The sequence below is a fragment of the Aricia agestis genome, chromosome 20 (assembly GCF_905147365.1).
Source record: "Aricia agestis chromosome 20, ilAriAges1.1, whole genome shotgun sequence".
NCBI lineage: Eukaryota > Metazoa > Arthropoda > Insecta > Lepidoptera > Lycaenidae > Aricia > Aricia agestis.
The window spans coordinates 10,585,170-10,603,945 of NC_056425.1; the positions used below are offsets into that span (position 1 = coordinate 10,585,170).

The following is an 18,776-nucleotide window of genomic DNA, read 5'->3' on the forward strand; positions in this document are numbered from 1 at the left end:
TAAAAATAGGGATAATGGAAACAAATTATAAAACGCCAGAGAGCTCCTTAACAGGCATAGGGCACTTCGTTACTGCCACTTAATACGACCGCTAAGTTTTTGTCTTACTTTTAATATTTTTTAAGAAACAGTTCTTAGGTATACATTGTACAGGTAAAAATTAAGGTCCCACACCATAATATTTAAAAATATTTTTTACCTAATGCCAGTGCACATGGGGCCTGATTAAGGGTTAAGAAATAATGTACCGGTTCATGGATTGCTATGCATCTATCTAAAGTTGTTTTCATTTTTGTTCGGTTACAAAAAAATAAATGCATGTGAGCTGATCTTATCATTCTTTGCTAGTCATATTGAACCTATATGTGCAACTTAAATGTAAGTAATTCCCTAATCTATGCTAAGCATAAGCATCACAATTATGCATTTCCTAGACATAAACAACGCAACTGTCACACATGCGTTGGTTATGCTTAGTAAATTAACATTATTGCAATGTTTTCTAGTCATAAACAATTTTCCGTCTTTAAAAATATTAAAAATAACTAAATATGTAAATATAGCATCGTATATGCAAAGTTAACATTTAAAGGCACGAAATAAAATAAAAATATTTGGAATATTCCTGTTAGTTTCAAAGGGACAATAAAAAAAAAAGAAATAAAACTTTAGGCGCGAATTACTCGAAAGTTGCCGCCATGCAGATGCGTTGTTTATGATAAGGACGGCAGCATAGAAGTTAAATTAAATAACAGCTTCCCACAATAGTAACGAATTTATACAAATAACACGCGTACTCAAATAGCTTGTAAACATCAAGGAATCTCTCCATCTTGTCGCAGAGGGCCCAGGATATGCGTGCGAGGAGAGGCACCATGGTGTCATCAGTCCGGTAGCCCTTCGACAGCACCCACATCATGTAGATGCTCTCCACCATCTCCGGCAGCATGTCCAGGACGTGCTGCAGCGGGGAATCGTCCTCGATCACCTGAAATAAAGTTGTGTGTTTTGGAAGTAAGGATGGGCTATAGCGTACAATTCATACAAGAAAATTTCATGACATGTTGATAATGTTAAACCTAAGTGTCAAAATATACTCCCGGGCTTCGGTCTTCGCTACATGCATACTGCAAAGTGTATTATAGACATCTAAATATTACAGTTTAATATTAAATCACTCATGAAGTTTATGTAGCTTAAATAATATTCTACTATTATAAGACGCCAAAATAATATGTTTATACGCAAACTTCACAAAAGTTCATAAAAAAATAACAGCATTCTTTAAAAAAGTTAGAGTAACAACAATTGCTTGCTGAAGAAATATGCCTACAAAATGATAAAAACAAAAACATCTTAACAAAATGACCTAACAAAATGTCAAGTCGTAAAAAGCGGTCATCACTTTAAATCAAATCAAAAATCTCACCCTGAAGAAACGCATCAAAGTGGAGAGGAATTTCAAATTGTCGCCGGCGAGATTGTACTGGTCCATGAGTTTCTCTTTATAGTTGTTGAAGCCCTGCAATGAAAACAAATCCCGCTCGAGACCATTTTTCACCAAACTTTGGGAATTGGGAGTTACAGCGAGGTCACAATGCTTGAGTGCGATGCGGTGCGCCGTCACATTACGACAACGATGTCGCAACGCAGTGTTGTGGCCTGGCCCTAAGTTAAATTTGGATACGAGAACTCCTTACATCGGAAATTTTCACGATGCGTTCTGCGGCGTCGTAGATTTATACGATGCGACGTAGCAAGGCAGTGTTGTGGCCTGGCCCTTAGGGCTGGGACACAAAAACACGATACGACGTCGTGTCGTATCGTGTTTTTGTGTCGCGACGTCGTTTCACGATGCGACGTCGTGTGGTGGGAATCTACGACGCGCGTCGTAAAAAAACTGGGACACGACATCGTACGACGTCGCGTCGTAGAAACTCATCATTGAATTTCTACGTCGCGTTGTGGTACGACACGACGTCGAGTCGTGTTTTTGTGTCCCGGCCCTAAGGGCCATAAAAAACTACGACACGACATCGTACGACATCGTACGACGTCGCGTCGTAGAAACTCACGTAGAAATTCAAAGATGACTTTCTACGACACGACGTCATACGACGTCGTACGATGTTGTGTCCTAGTTTTTTACGGCCCTTAGGGCCGGGGCACGATACGACAGGACGTCGTATCGTGTTTTTGTGTCCCGGCCCTGAGCCACTCCTACATATTTTACAACATACTATATTGATACGTTGCGTTGTCGCAGCGTTTTGACGGAACGACGGACAAGAGATAAAATGGGAGGTAGAATGACGCGCTGCGCTGCCACTATGTAATTTGCGTTGCCAAACTCAGCTCTGTGGCATACTTGGCGATATTCTGTTGCCACAACGCAACGCACTAGAGCAGTGTGGCCTCACTTTCAGAAAGCATTTTTTGTTTTACAAGATTTCGGCAATCTCTAAGTTAAGTTGCAAACCAAAAAGTTTTGGCAATTCAGCAATATTGCTAAGTGCTTTGATAATGATATATCGACGTGCCTTGGGACTTAAGATTTTGTTACTACAACACACTAAGTATACAGTGCTCACGAATTTCAGGAATTTCAACCTTGCGCCTGTTCATCAAAGTCCAAATTTGCATACCTCTCAAATTTGATGGACGATTACCTCCAAATAAGTAGACCCCGCAGACTTCAACAACGACAGTATTTTCACCACCATCGGCTGCTTCAGTTGTTCCACCAGAAGAGATATCTCTGCATCTCTTTCCCTCCAATATTTGTACTCTGCTACCGGTCCCTCTCCCTCTTTTGTCTGCAAATACAATTAATAGAAGTAGTGAAATTTCTCAATAACTGATAATATTATAACATGCAAAGCTACTACAATGTAAATAGTATACGGTAATCCATCTTCTAAAATCTAAACCATCCGAATTGGGCGCACGCAATACGCATACATTAGCGAGTAGCGTGATATTAAGGGTGGGTTGCACCATATGCAAGGTTAAAGTTAAAGTTATGGTCAAATTTATGGTTATATTTAAGGCTAATTTAACTTTAACCTTAACTTTGACCACAGAAGACGTTGCTGGTCCGACAAGGCTTTAAATGAACGTAGGCTGGGGCTTGCTGGTAAAGGAGAGCTGTCAAAAATTGCGTTTTTGTATGATGACAGCGTTAGTTCCTTTTTTGCCACGTGCCAGCCTTGTCGAGCTCTATGGTTATGGTTAAATATGGCGTCCATTTTTTACTTTAACCAAAGAAAATTTGACATTTTGCATTGTAGTTAAAGTTATAGTTATAGTTAAAGTTAAAGGAAGTTGGTGCAACCAACACTAAGTTAATAAGAAGGAAGAAAACAATGCAGTACCACGTCGCGCGTGAAACATGTTGCTGTGTTAGGTTTCATTTTAAGGAATCGACTGAGATTCTTTATAGATATGTCCAAGGACATCCCAAAATGGCCTAAGAGACCCTGTATTGTATAGGTAATTTGTGCACAAAATAGCGCGTTTAACGTCCTTCGATCGCGGATTCTTGGAAATCTATTGTTATTCTATTGTTGTCTTGATCATCGGTGATCTTATGGGGCTTGATAGAGTTAACTGTGAACGTAGGAGCGCTGAAAGATCAAATTTTTGGTGATTTGTATGGGCCCCAGCATCAGGATCTTTCCCATACAAAATGTGGGAAAAATACTGACGCTGGGGAATATTTTCACGGTGAACTCAATACAGAGGAAACATACACACCCCAAGTATTATCACTTAGTTTTGTTACACCCTGTATATTGAGTTTGTTTTTTTAAAACACGACTGCGTTGTTCTACTGTATACTATCTTTGCTATACCACACACCAAAACAAATTATTCAATATTATGTTCTGAAATCAAGATAGTCTAAGAGACAATGCGCGCCACCCACACAAACTCCCAAGCTTCAAGGAGGTATAGCGGATAATATAATTTGGCGCTCGGTCCATTAGACATGTATAATTGGACCCAAGTCGATGGAGCTCAGACTATCCGCGACATGCATGTGAGTTTTACTGGATCTTACTAGTTACTACTAAATATTACAGTTGGTTGGATTGGTTGGATGAACGGATTTTGATAAAAATTGTTGTGAATAAAAGCTAACTGAGCAACGAAAAAGTGAGTACATGTTTATAAGTGGGAGAGCCATGCTTCGGCACGAATGGGCCGGCGCGACCGGAGAAATACCACGTTCTCACAGAAAACCGGCGTGAAACAGCGCTTGCGCTGTGTTTCGCCGACTGAGTGAGTTTACCGGAGGCCCAATCCCCTACCCTATTCCCGTCCCTACCCTCCCCTATGCCCTTTCCTTCCCATCCCTACCCTCCCTTATTACCCTATTCCCTCTTAAAAGGCCGGCAACGCACCTGCAGCTCTTTTGATGCTGCGAGTGTCCATGGGGGACGGAAGTTTCTTTCCATCAGGTAACCCCGTTTGCTCGTTTGCCCCCTTAATTCATAAAAAAAAACCTAAAAGAATCTAAACTCTTACATAGGACTCTTCACAAAATACTTTGAAAATCCAAATGAGAAGGGATCGGGCCTCGGGGTAATATAAAAAATTAATTGCTTCTAATGTTAGTAACGTGGTACCGATTATATATTATTATATGTAAAAAGCACCGTAATAAGGCGTTTGAGACACAAAAAAACATCTTAAAAAGATAGCGAATAGAGCTTTAAAATGCAAATCGTCAGAGAAACGAATTTTGGGCAGTTGACAGATTGTAGGCCTACGTTATTTGGCCAGTTAATGTTAGTCGCGATCTTACGGCAGACTTTGACAATAACCCGACCAGATTACATAGGTCCACCTAACCAATTTTCCTGATAGGAATATCAGCCTTTTCTCAGTTGTGTCACATCTAGTTATTCCACACTCTCTGTTGTTCTTCGATTAAGTAGATTGCATTCCCTGGATCCGATTAGCAGATAATAAGTGTGTTTACTGCTCAAACTCATTAGGTTAATACGTCATGAATATCTTCTTCGTAAGTTATTATGAGGAACTTAATAGATAATAATATGTGATATGTAACATTTTCGTATGTGGGTTAAAGATTTTCCATTTTGGAAATAGGTAAGTACTAAAAGTTCTGTCTAGGTTTATAAGTAACTTTAATTCTCTTTGGTAGTGTTATCTATATATTAATACGTGAGCCAAAAACTTTGTATCCCTTTTGACGAAAAATGGGGAAACGTAGGTGAATGAATTTTGCACAGTTATAGTTTATATGGTGAAGGAGCAGCATCGAGCATCGAGCTAATATTATTTTGAAATTATGCTTTTATCATACATATTTTTAACAAATAAAACATTAGGTACACACACTACAACACACACACTAGGAAAAATGACAGATTTTTGAGTGACAAGCCTATACATACGAATTATACTCTTTTATTTATGGTTGAAGTCTGTTGACAACAAGTTGACAAATTGAAAATGGATTATATTTTTTTATTGAATCTTAGATACTATTAGACAATGCTTACACGGCCAGTCTGAGATCTGCTGAGTCCCAGAGACAAGAGTTCTAACTAAGGTCGAATTTCGACCATTGGGCGATCTCTAGTAGTTATTAAATTATCAGAATATAAAATTAGAATATTTATTTCATTACAATGACAAATAGAATTTTAAACACCCTCATTCATTTTGATTTTATTATAGTAAACTCTGTATAGCTAGAGCGCTATACCAACTGAAGTGTCACGTATTTACTCAAGCTGCGAGCGAAGCTCTAAAGCACGGACTACGGACTACGGAGGTATCGAACAAAAGAAATAGAGTATACGGGGCTTAATAAAATAAAGTGATAATACTTACAGTGCTCCCAAAGTTATATAATGCGCATAAAAATTTTTCGGCAACGGTCGTATTTCCCGAGCGTCGGAACTCGGAAGACGTCGCTGCAAGCGCTGTTTTAAACTTAACTTTAAGAAAAACAGCGCTTTGCAGCGACGTAGAGGCGTCTGACGTTGCTTCCAGGACGTTATCATGGTAACGCCGCGATAGCTTCCCTGTGAGCAGTTATTGACGGACCGGCGACAGCGGACAGTCACCGGCTATATGATATTTTTTTCTATTTCCTTTGAACAAGGTGCAAAATGCAAGTGCATTGCTTGCTCTTACGTTTCATTGATTCGGGTGTTTTCGTGATTACGACAATTAGCGAAGATTTCAATGCGCATCATTAATTTGGGAGTATTGTTTAATTAGGGTGTGAATGTGTCCCTATTACAGAGCATTGTTAAAAGACTACTTTTTTCGAACTTTTGTATCCAGGGCAAATTCGTGACGCTTCCAAATGACAAAAACATTTGGATCTTTTAGCGCTGCTACTCTCACAGTAAACTTAAATAATATATTATTATCAGAACGCAGTATACATACCCAAAGCATTATCACTTAGTTTTTATTATTGCACCCCAGAGCTATCTGCCAATGGGTCCCTCAAGGTTACAGTCCTACGTAGGGTTGATTGACGAATCGCAGTCATTTGTCAATCAATTCCCAGGCCCTCCGAACCCTTTGTGTATATTTCATTGAGCCTCCCGAGAATAACGATTCCATCTTTAATTCTTAGCGAAATTTCAAGTAATCGCTTTAAATTACGGTTTGGATAAACAAAAGTGAGTAATAAAACGTGTTTTTGTCTTTAATATTACGAGTGTCCATTGTAAAAGGTATTTTTGTCAGTCCATCTGTTTGTTCCAAATTTTGTTCTAGTTTTAGTACAATACAAACAGCAAAACTTTTTGGGTTTGAGGAATAGTGTAATTTAATTTTTAGTCCTGCTAGCGCCTATAATAGTCCGTGTCAAAATATTCCCTGTGATATGTAGGGTTAAGAGCCTGTTTCACCACTTCCTAATAAGTGCCGGATAGGCTATCCACAGCTTAACTTGTCAGATAGAGTATGGAGGATCTGTAAAATAAGTTGTGGATAGCCTATGCGGTACTATATCAAGAAGTAGTGAAACAGGCCCTAAAGGTATCAAATGACCTGCTTAGTCAAATATCTACACTAATGCAAGGATTAACTTTATTCTAGGTACAATATTATTAAATATTTGATAATAATTTTCATAATAAATCTATGTGTGGTACCAAAGGTTCCTTGCTACCTCTACTGAACAAAGTAGATAACCCCAACACTAAGAAACATCTAAAGGTGCCCTTCACCATGGTCCATGCTTGCCCACTACAAGCCATCGCCATTGTTTAGACGGGGTAATCCGTAATGGTATGGCGCGCATTGGCGTGGCTGCAGTAGGCCACGTGGGCCATTGTGTACTGCAGCTACTTATTTATAGTATATTCCACAACCTTTACATTTTGTGGTATACTTTACAGAAAAACTATCAGGCCTATTGATTTGTGCTTTAACAAGTATTTTTTATTTATATGTAGATGTGCTATGGGTCAGGCAAGGTTTGGTTACTATTAAAATGTAAAAAAACAATACTTAACGATTATTACCACGCAGAAAAACGACGCGAGCCCTCACAAAGCTCGGCTTTTAGCTAGTAAAACAAAATCCCCACCTTGCCGAGACATGCCGATATGGTGGAGTCAATATGAGTCTGCCACATCATCACCGCCTCCTCGAGCTGCGCGACCAGCTTGGGATCCTTCACCGCGTCGTCCGGCAGACCCAGCACGTCCTTGATGTCCGGCATCGGTATTTGGATGTCGCCCTCGATGTGTTGCATGGTCCTGATAAAATATGTTTAGTATACAGCTAGAGCGCTTACTGCTTAGTAGTGAAGCTGTGAAATATGTAATAATACTCCCGACACCGGTTTCGGTGACGGTGGCCAGTTTCATTGAAACCAGGCCTGTTACGCAGGAGTAGTTTTATAGTGCCCAAGTGCGTGCGCAGTACACAAGAGCACTGTCTCTTCCTTTCACTCTCATAGCCCAGTGGGACGGACGACCGACACGACTGGCGAGAGATCAGGCGCAGGATCGGCTTTTTACATGCCCATCATGGATCATCTTACTTGTCAGACAATCAGGTGATCAGCCTGCATTGTCCTAACCAGACTTGGAAATAACATGTTTCCAACGCGGGAATCGAACCCATGACCTCCGGAGTCGAGAGCCGCGCTCTAACCACTAGACCATGGAGGCGTTTCACACACACACAGTAGACTCTATAATGTAAGGGACACATACACGTAATAAAGTATTATAACAACTTTGTTTTGTTACAGCCTGCGGGGCTAAAATGGTCACATTTAGCAATTCCTCTCAATCAATTCAGCAAATGAATTGTCAAAACTGTCAAACTGACAAATCTCAAATCAGTACAAAAATACAGATAGGAATTGCAAGCAGAGTTGCATTTGCGATTTAAAAAAAAATTAAACATAATTATCGTGATTCTTCAAAGCGACCATTTTAGCCATTCTGTAGAAACTACATTGCCGCAATTATAATATTATGAAAGTAGCATCACTGAAAGACAATTCTTTTGTGACACACCCTAAAGTATGTCCCAACACTTTGTTTTTTTACGCTCTGTATATGGGCCACTCGCTGATGATCAACGCTGACAACGATAAACCACTCGCTGATGATCAACGCTGACAACGAAAGGAGTAAATTAACATCCGTGCAGTATTGCTACGCGGTATATTAAAAAGCGACGGAAGTTGCTTTCCATCAGGTGACCCGTTTGCTCGTTTGCCCCCTTATTTCATAAAAAAAGGTATCTTTCAATTTGTTTGGGACTTGGGAGCTTTAGTAGGCTGTTAATAGAACTCACCACTCCACCATCCCCACAAGGTTCTCGATGTCAAAGATGACTTCGGCTGCCGACCCGCCGCTTTTGACGGGACCGGTCGTCGTCACCGGCTCTTCTATCGCCGGTGCATTCTAATAGCATAAAAGCATGAAATATATAATTTGTTTAAGAAAATCTTAATACTATGATGATAAACTTTTTTATAGGACTACACTAGAAAGAGGGTTTTTTCAAATACATTATATACAATACATACAGTTAAATACTCATTGTATTTGAATATTTTATGTTAGTGTGATATGTGTAAGTCTATGGCACGCTCTGGAACTTATGCGGCTTGCTTCATTTAAGACCGATTTAAAGCTTTTTCTAATGAATGGTTAGTTTATAATTGACCGACTTCCAAAAAGGAGGAGGTAATATGTTCGGCTGTATGTGTATTTTTCTTTACCCGTGTATATTGACGTGGGAGAGCCATGCTTCGGCACGAATGTGCCGGCTCGACCGGAGAAATACCACGTCCTCACAGAAAACCGGCGTGAAACAGCGCTTCCGCTGTGTTTCGCCGAGTGAGTGAGTTTACCGGAGGCCCAATCCCCTACCCTTTTCCTTTCCCTACCCTCCCCTATTTCCTTCCGTACCCTCCCCTATTACCCCTTAAAAGGCCGGCAACGCACCTGCAGCTCTTCTGATGCTGCGAGTGTCCATGGGCGACGGAAGTTGTTTTCCATCAGGTGACCCGTGCTCGTTTGCCCCCTTATTTCATAAAAAAAAATCCGACCACTTCTTCATTAAAACTTTGCACATACCTGTTCTCCTGAAGCCTTTTCAGTTGCTTCTCCAATATTGGAAGACACAGCGCGCATATTCCTCATGCTGTATTAACACATTATTATTGAATACCATTATTATTATTGTGAACAATATTTATGTGATTTAATATGAATATAATTCAAGAGGCCATACTAGGCATCTTTGAAATTGGCAATGGTCTGAGACGACGGACGACGACAGGTGCTTTCCATCAGGTGACCCGTTGGCTCAATAATCCCATAATTTTATTAAAAAAAAACATCATACTGTTCTATCATGTATATTCTGGCTATCATGTATATTAGGTTGTTTGAATTCTACGAGTAAGGTAGATCGCAGACGACACACTTTTTGTGTGATCGAGTCTGCGGCGCCCATACAGTCGGCATGGCCGCGCCAGTGTGTCGTCTGCGATCTCCCTAAACGTACCGTCTTTCTGCGTTCTCCCCCCGCGCTATGTTGGACATCCTACGGTAGTCAGAGGGACGGAGATAGTTAACCTGAAACAAACGTATTGTTTTGTTTAGATAATAATTATTGTTAATTTAAATAATGAACTAAAGAAAACAACATTTAAACATGCTAATTGCTATTTATTTACAACTTACACAAAAACTAGTACCACTGCTTCAAACTTTGTGGTTCAATTGTAGGCAACAGCTGATTTAGTTAAAGGTTTAGGTAGTAGGGTATAGTGTGTAGTTAACGCCTCCGTAGTCTAGTGGTATAGAGCGCGGCTCTTGACCCGGAGGTCGTGGGTTCGATTCCCGCGTTGGAAACTTGTTATTTCCAAGTTTGGTGACAATGTAGGCTGATCACCTGATTGTCTGACAAGTATGAGGATGATCCATGCGTCGGATGAGCATGTAAAAAGTCGGTCCTGCGCCTGATCTCTCGCCAGTCATGTCGGTCTTCCGTACCACTGGATTATGAGAGTAAAGGAATAAAGAGTGCTCTTGTGTACTGCGCACACACTTGGGCACTACCTGCGTAACTGGCCTGGTTTCAATGAAACCGGCCACCGTCACCGAAACCGGTGTGGGAGCTATTATTATTATAGTGTGTAGTTATAATATAAGACAAGTATCGGTAACAAAATTTATTCTATTCATTTCAAATTTAAAACGGAACAACGCCTATCGAGTTCTCCAACACAGTACACATAATATCTAGCCACACTCTACCCTAAAAATTTTCAATTACAAAACATACAAAACCCACACACGAATATCTTGTTATAGATGTGTTATCACATTAGTCCAGTTCCGAACGGGATCAGCGGGGCTAAAATGGTCACATTTACAAAATACGAATATCTTGTTATAGATGTGTTATCACATTAGCCCAGTTCCGAACGGGATCAGCGGGGCTAAAATGGTCACGTTTAGCAATTCCTCTCAATCAATTCAGCAAATGAATTGTCAAAAATGTCAGACTGACAAATGTCAAATCAGTACAAAAATACAGAAATGAATTGCAAGCAGAGTTGCATTTTGCGATTTTAGAAAAATTAATCATATTATGATTCTTCAAAGCGACCATTTTAGCCCCGCAGTCCCCGCTAGACTCCTCTAGCCCCCGCTCCAAACACTGGGAGCGGTCCCGCGGGACAAACTTCCCCACTATTGGGGAGTCTTGGAACACTCACTTTAGACAATCAGGTCACAGTGGCAATTTGTGTTTGGTTTTCATCATGTTTTAATAGTGTCACATCACATCATCTTATCTTATATATAAAAATGGATTTTCAAATGTGTTAGTCGCGCTAAAACTCGAAAACGGCTGAATGCATTGGGCTGATTTTAGTCTTAAAATATTCGTAGAAGCCCAGGGAAGGTTTTAAAGTGACACGAAGTTCACCGGGACAGCTAGTAATATATAAAATTCTCGTGTCACAATGTTAGTCACCGTACTCCTCCGAAACGGCTTTACTGAATTTACCAAATTTTATATGCCTATTCAGTGGGTCTGAGAATCGGCTACTGTTTACTTATTATATTGATAAGTGCATTTGTTGAATAAATAATAGTAAATTATTACAACTCGAGACTGACGGCGACCATTGTTTGTGCGACGGGATAGCGATGGTCGTTGCCATGGTAACATACTTATTTAGTCACTTCAATAAAATAATATGGGCGAAATACTTTATACCTATTATAATATGGCAAAGCAATGTTTGTCGGGACAGCTAGTAATATATAAAAATCGATTTTCAATTGTGTCAGTCTTTCAAATTTTCGTTGAAGTCCAGGGTAAGTTTGTAAGATTATCTAGTTTCCTCTATTTTCATGTCGGTATTTTTTTAAGTGTACAGTGGATATAGGGATTAGGGTCTCTCCGCTCGATCTATTTCAGGTTTAGTAGATTCTATGTCATAAGGTAACAATCGGCGAATCTTGAACGTGATATGTTTGTTGATAAGTGGATGGATGTGAAGAGAGCAATTGTAAGATTTTGTGAAACTAAGTATGAAAAGGTTTCTTCTATTACTATTTAATTTAATTTGTGTATATGTCATCGTAAGATTGTAAAAACCGCGAGATTGTAATATGATGAAGTGATGGATTGTAAACAATCAGTTCTCCGGTGATTTTAAATTAATTATTTCGTATTTAAAATAACTTCAATTGCCTGAATATTTGATGTATAACATTGAATAAAATTTAGATATATTTAAAGTGCAGTTTGAATTATAAATAAGGTTAATTTTAATAACCGAACATTCAAACAGCACTTTAAATATATCTATTTTTTTTTTCACAGACATTCACATTACTAACAAGTTTAGTAGCTCCAAATAGAAGTATTTCTGTACCTTTTTATAAATTACTAGCTGTCCCGGCAAACGATTCTTTGCTATATAAAGTATTTCGCCCGTGTTATTTTATTGAAGTGACTAAATAAGTATGTCACCATGGCTGTACGCGGCCTAAGATTGTGACAAGAGAATTTTATACAGTGTGTAACAAAAATAAGTGATAATACTTTAGGGTGTGTACGTGTTCCTTGTAGAGAGTTCACTGTGAAAATAGCAGCGCTGAAAGACCAAAAAATTTTTTACTTTTGTATGGGGAAACTCGTGACGCTCGGACCCTTGCCCATACAAAAGTGAAAAATTTTTTTGGTCTTTCAGCGCTGCTACTTTCACAGTGAACTCTCTACAAGAAACACGTACACACCCTAAAGTATTATCACTTATTTTTGTTACACCCTGTATATAAGATTATTAATTGGCCCGTAGACGATCAATTTTATTGTGCAATATCATTGAACAATATTATTTGACAATAAGATGGAAAAGCGTTTAACATCAACCCTAGACGGTCAGTAACATTACACAATACGTCATATTGCGCAATAAAATTTAGGGGCCCGCTTAAGTAGCTGGAGTTAAGACGTTGCCTTACCGATTCTTATGTTTATACAAAGTAAGTATGAATTCAGTACTTACCTCCGAAGCCACCTTCTCCCCGCTAGTGGAGGTGTTCCGCTGCAGGCCCATCTGGTCATCCTCGCTGCCCGTCGTCAGGATCTCGCGGGACTGGTTCTCGTATAGCGATATGAATGTCTGAAACAACGAACCAAACTTACTTACTTTAGGGGGTATATCGGTCCCCTATGTAGAGTTCGCTGTAAAAGTATCAGCGCTGAAAGAGTAACTTTATTTTCATCTTTGTATGGAACAACTCATGTCGCGGAGGCGCTTGGCAAAAGTAGCAGCGCTAAAAGAACATTTTTTTTTTGTGTTTAATATTGGATTATTCCCATATTATGTTTGTTACAAAAAAAATGCTCATTCAGCGCTGTTTACCGCTGTCGATCCTGGCGACACAGGACATACAGCGGTGGGAATTTTTGGTGGGCCAAAGCCCTCAATGGCAGGTATTACACGCATCAATATAGAGGTCAGTGTAGAATAGTCATTACCTCCTTCAACTGCATGCCAAGGCTCATCAGTATTCTCCCCGACGTCGACCCCACCAGGACATACTCTGGCATCCTCAACCTGGTGGTACACCCGTCTTCAGCCACCGGGATCTCGTCCTGGCACTGCCTGATGAAGTAGATGTACTTGCGGTCGCGGTCCACGGTCTGCGGAGTCAGGGCTCCGAAGGACGCTATCAGCTTGGGGTATTGCACCATGCGGGGGACTGATCGCTGAGAAAAAAATGGGCAATTCAAGACAGGTGTGTAATGATTTTGTATTTAGTATACACAAGATGACGCCTGCAACTCTGTTGCGCCAAAATTAGATTGCAGCTCGGGAATTATTTTTCCAATAATGTATTGTCGAACGATGTCAATGCCCCTACGCAATGCGACTATTTCACGCGTCATTTTCACGCAGAATGAACTAATCACAAGCGATTTTTGTGTAAATGGCGAACTGTGTAAGGGCCTCTTTACACGGGTGACTATAGCCGCACGATTTACGCCACACGGCGAAAATCGACTGTCTATCAGGGCCGGGACACAAAGACACGATACGACGTCGTGTCGTAGAAGCTCACGTAGAAATTGAATGATGAGTTTCTACGATGCGACGTCGTACGATGTCGTGTCGTAGTTTTTTGCGACGCGCGTCGTAGATTCTCACGACACGACGTCGTGTCGTGTTTTTGTGTTCCGGCCCTAAATGACAAATCGTCATGCGGCGTATTGCCATTTAGACAGTCCATTCTCGCCGTGCAGCGTTAGTCACCCGTTGTAAACCCCGCATAAATGGGGTGGCGATTCGGCATGGACAGGCGATGCGACTAGTGAGTTGCCGGCTAAAATCGACCCATGTAAATCCCCCATAAGCGTCGACCGCTGAGTGCTGTAGAAGTCTTGCTACGCAGCGCGTAACTCGTACACGCGCTACGAAAACGTTCGTAGCACTGTTCTGAACTTTTTTAACCGATTCCCAAAATAGGGGCACTTTATTATACACACAGATTAAGAGGAATACATTAATGCTGCAAGAATACTTAAGCCTATTACAATTATATTATAATTTTGTCATTTTGCAAATTATACTTTTTTTTCGTTCAGATTCAAAATAAATATAATATGGTTTTGCCATTTAAAAAATCGCAATAAAGACTAAATTTTTTCGATAATAATTATTTTTTTATTTAAAATAATATTATAATATGAACTCAACAAATTAAAAAACTCACCACAACTGTATAATACTCGAGCACCCCATCAATCTCTGGGTCCAGATTCTCGGGCGCTAAAAAATATAATATAAATGCTTAACTGTGTATGCTTACTGACTGTATAAAATTTGCACGCCACCCAAAGGCAAAATAAGAGAGCTTGATCACATTACTTTAACATCATATTGTACCTTATTTCAGCAAATAAATGATTTCTATTTCTATTTCTATTAAACAAAGCTCAGTCAAAGCGGGCAATAATGCTAGCAATTTATGTGAAAGCAATCAATTTGGTCGTTTTATAGTTTTATGTTCATAATTATATATACAGTTTAAGATTTGATAGCAATTTAAAACGGAGTAAAGATTGGTGTATTTCGTCAACTTGAAATCATTCACACACTATGATCATGAGCGAATCAAGCTTGAATCATACATTTTTCGGAAAAATAAAACAATATAATTTTGGTACACATAACATTTACACTAACATTAATTTACGAAAACCGACGAACGTCGTGCGGTTCCGTCGTCGGACATAAAGGTCTCGTCTGAGCCCATAAACTTGCCCCTCGTCTGCGACGTAATTATTGGGGTCAAGTTTTACAACAACTATAATATGTATCTTGATGAATACGTAAGACAGATGTCTAAAATACTTTTCGTCTAAGCTCACAGGTTGTCTCTTGTTTTTGAGGATAAAATTATTTTAGCAGCGTTGTTAACTATTTTGAGATGAGTAAAAAATGTTAATCGCGCTTTAGAACACGTGACATGATTGAAAATTGGAAACTGATGAAAGATGGACCGGCATTTGGCGCGGTGTACGAGAGGAAGGGATATTTTTCCTCTCCCTCTTTCTACGAAATAAAATGTATAGCTGCTGACACTTCACTTTCCCAAATAGTGGCCCGATTCTCGAGCGTCTAATGTCCTAAGACAGACAATGCGATAGCCTACGACCAACTAACCCCCCAACTACTAACCCCCCAAGTGGCACCCGGCTGTCGCATAACAATTGAAAATCTATTGTGTCTGCGATTCCCACGATCGAGGTAATAATACTTACGCAGAGGAAAAGAGTCATCTGTGACGACTTTCGGCTTGTCTTCCGGGTACTCCGAGGCTCTCGAGCTGTCCAGGTCAAAGGGTTCCGTCACTGTAGCAGCCACTGTGTCGATTTCCGCTTCATCTGGAAATGTAAATCGTGTATATTTTAGAAGCTGACCCGGAAAATGTTGTTTTGGAACGAAGTTCCGTATCGCGCGTTCGATGTAAATCTGAAGGCTAGACAGAACTTTATTTGACCTTGATTTGACCTCGACACTATTTTATAAGTAAGTACTTGCATGTCAGGGGCAGAGGACGTTGATAGTAAGTATTCCTGTGCGTCAGCTAAATGGCATTTTTTTTTCAATAAATAGCGAGGCGTTGTTATTATTACTAGGCGTCAATAGATGGCGTTTTTTTTTTAAATATTTTTTGAGCGTATATGTATGTAACAAGTTTTTTGAACATAAGAAATAACTTCGTTCCATTCGGGTGTCCCTTGACACCTCTCAAGTTTTTATTGTCATTTGTGGAAATGTGCTTGAGAGCCTCAAGAAAGATCTTCATGCGTACAATGTCTCACGCCAATCTCATAAGCTTTCCATGCAATTTAAAAGTAGCCTATGTCATTGACTGTGATCTACTTTATACCTGTGCCAAATAACATTAAAATCGTTTTAGTAGTTCGCGTCATTGGTGCGTTCAGAAAGCAAACTTTTCAGCTTTGATGACAATTAACACGGAACTGAGGTGTAAATGATATGCGAATATTGGTTTAAAGTTAAAGACTAAAGTAAAATTCGTACAGACGAAATTGTTAAAGTTGGTGCGTGGACTAGAAAAGCTAAATTAGTTTTTAATAGGTACTTGAAATCTTTACCTTTGACCTTCACACTTTTCTTTGCAACTTTCGTGCCCTTTCCACCTTTAGCGGCTTTCCCGCTCTTATCTCTTTTCTTGTCATCTTCTGTCGGCTCTGGGTCAGATTCCGCTGGTACCTCAGCTTTGGCTTTTTTGCCTTTCTTTCCTTTCTTATGCTGTACAACCGGCGGGGGCGCCGGAGGTATGATGCCTGTGATATTTTTATTTTTGTTATTCCTATTGATGTATACTTCGTTTAACTTTGTTCGCATAGAAATTATTTCACTAATATATGCTCGTTATTATTTAACCTTGATATATTTTGCCGTAAACTAACATAATATTGTGTCTATTCCAGGAACTCAAAACAAGTATCTAATCTACTAACCATAATATAATATTATGATATAATACCCATCCAATTTAGTGCAGCGGGAGCGTTTTCAACGTGTTTCATCATAATCGTCATTCTTAGGGTTCCGTAGTCAATAAGGAACCCTTATAGTTTCGGTCTGTCCATCCGTCCGTCCGTGTGGGGTGTCGTTGGATAGGTTTTTAACAAGATTATTCAAAGATCATTTTCCGATTACAGCTAAGAAGACTTCATAAGTTATTGAGTAATAGTCGATCAACTACAAAAATGTATTCGGCGTAGTATAAAGGAACTTTTCGTTCAAATTTGTTTGAAAGTAACTGAGATGATGTTGTTAGTAGTGTAAAACACGTTATTAATGTACATAACACATTCATTGACCATACAAAAAATTAAAAAAACTAGCGGTACTACGGAACCCTATATTGCGCGTGGCCCGACACGCACTTGGCCGGTTTTAATATAATAATATTACTTACGCCATTCCGTGAACTCCTTCTCCTCGTGTATAAGTTTATCGACGATTATTTTCGATATGAAAAACACTCGCGTATCAAGCGATAGATCGTAAGGTCGAATAGGCGATAGAATAAAATTGGCTAGCTTCTGCCTAGTGTTGCCTTCTTCTAGCATGTTATAGAAGACTTCTTCATCCTGTATGCCGGTGAAGGATAGAATACGTTCCTTGAACCATTGCACTCTGGGGTCCGAGTGGACGTCTATGTCAAAAACGTCGTTTAGTTTCTCTGGGAGGTCATCAGCTTCAGACATTTTCTACAAAATGTTTAGCAGTAGAATAATTGAAATAGAATTTGGAATAAGGTTTAAATCAATCAGGTTAATATACTGTAATGAAATGAAATATTTTTTCCTCACCTCCGGACGGAAAACGTCAACTTTATTCCAGCTGCGCTTGCCGGTGTCGCCGTTTTCCGCTTCCGTCGATGACAAAAATAGTATACGCACGATGGGCAGTAAATAAGAAAGCCTCAGACATTTCTTATTTTCCTGCCCTAGGTGCGTAATGTACTATTTCGAAATGTCGTTAACGCGAAATGTCTTGCGGGAACCATGCATCTTGTCGAGACCATACTAATATTATTATTGTCTTCAAAACAAATTGTATCTAAATAGTTTTAGCGGCCATACACGCTACGGTCCACCGGAGAGGTCCACCTGCGCAGGTAGACCGGAATGTGTGTAGGAATAGACCTGTGCCGTGGTAGACCGTAGCGTGTATGGCTTACATTAGTCGTGAATAGGTAATAAACAGACAGAAACCTTTTGCATTTTTAAAATTACTAGTGAAGTAAAGTACAAGTATCTTTCGTGTTATATTTCGTGTAATAAAAGTAAAATATGACAGCCTAAGCAAACATCAAGATATTTAATTATGTTTTCTTATAAAATAGCAGCAAAATGTACTTATTTTTTAATTATCTTACCTCTTTTCTTGTCCAAAAATTAACAACCTAAATATTTTCTATTTCAATACAGCGTGCTACTTTTGACATGTTGCCATAGCAACGTCAACTCTTGCAGTTGCGTTGTCGATGATTTTACCATAGTTACAAAATATTATGTTCCTACAAAAAGTTTTTACACAAAGCCATAAAATAATTATTAATAAATACAAATTTTTGATTAAAAAAAAATTAGAAAATTTTTCAAATTTGAGTTTCAAAAAAAATTTTTGTTTTGTGCCAGAAGTCAGAACCACTGCAATGATAGTAAATTAG

General features: G+C 39.4%; 1 protein-coding gene across 1 annotated transcript in view; it reads right to left on the reverse strand.

Annotated features, from left to right (window-relative positions):
- The window catches only part of LOC121737428 (dynein axonemal heavy chain 10), a 125,132-nt gene extending 107,324 nt beyond the window's left edge, over positions 1–17,808 (reverse strand). Inside the window, exons 1-13 of the mRNA XM_042129106.1 lie at positions 17,517–17,808; positions 16,684–16,875; positions 15,823–15,945; positions 14,772–14,827; positions 13,537–13,767; positions 13,061–13,177; positions 10,036–10,106; positions 9,603–9,669; positions 8,815–8,924; positions 7,589–7,760; positions 2,691–2,816; positions 1,430–1,522; positions 798–988 (exon numbers count right to left, since the gene is read on the reverse strand). Of these exons, the coding sequence (XP_041985040.1) occupies positions 798–988; positions 1,430–1,522; positions 2,691–2,816; positions 7,589–7,760; positions 8,815–8,924; positions 9,603–9,669; positions 10,036–10,106; positions 13,061–13,177; positions 13,537–13,767; positions 14,772–14,827; positions 15,823–15,945; positions 16,684–16,875; positions 17,517–17,808 (1,841 nt within the window). The remainder of the gene's footprint in view (positions 1–797; positions 989–1,429; positions 1,523–2,690; positions 2,817–7,588; positions 7,761–8,814; positions 8,925–9,602; positions 9,670–10,035; positions 10,107–13,060; positions 13,178–13,536; positions 13,768–14,771; positions 14,828–15,822; positions 15,946–16,683; positions 16,876–17,516) is intronic.
- Between the last annotated feature and the right edge of the window lie 968 nt (positions 17,809–18,776).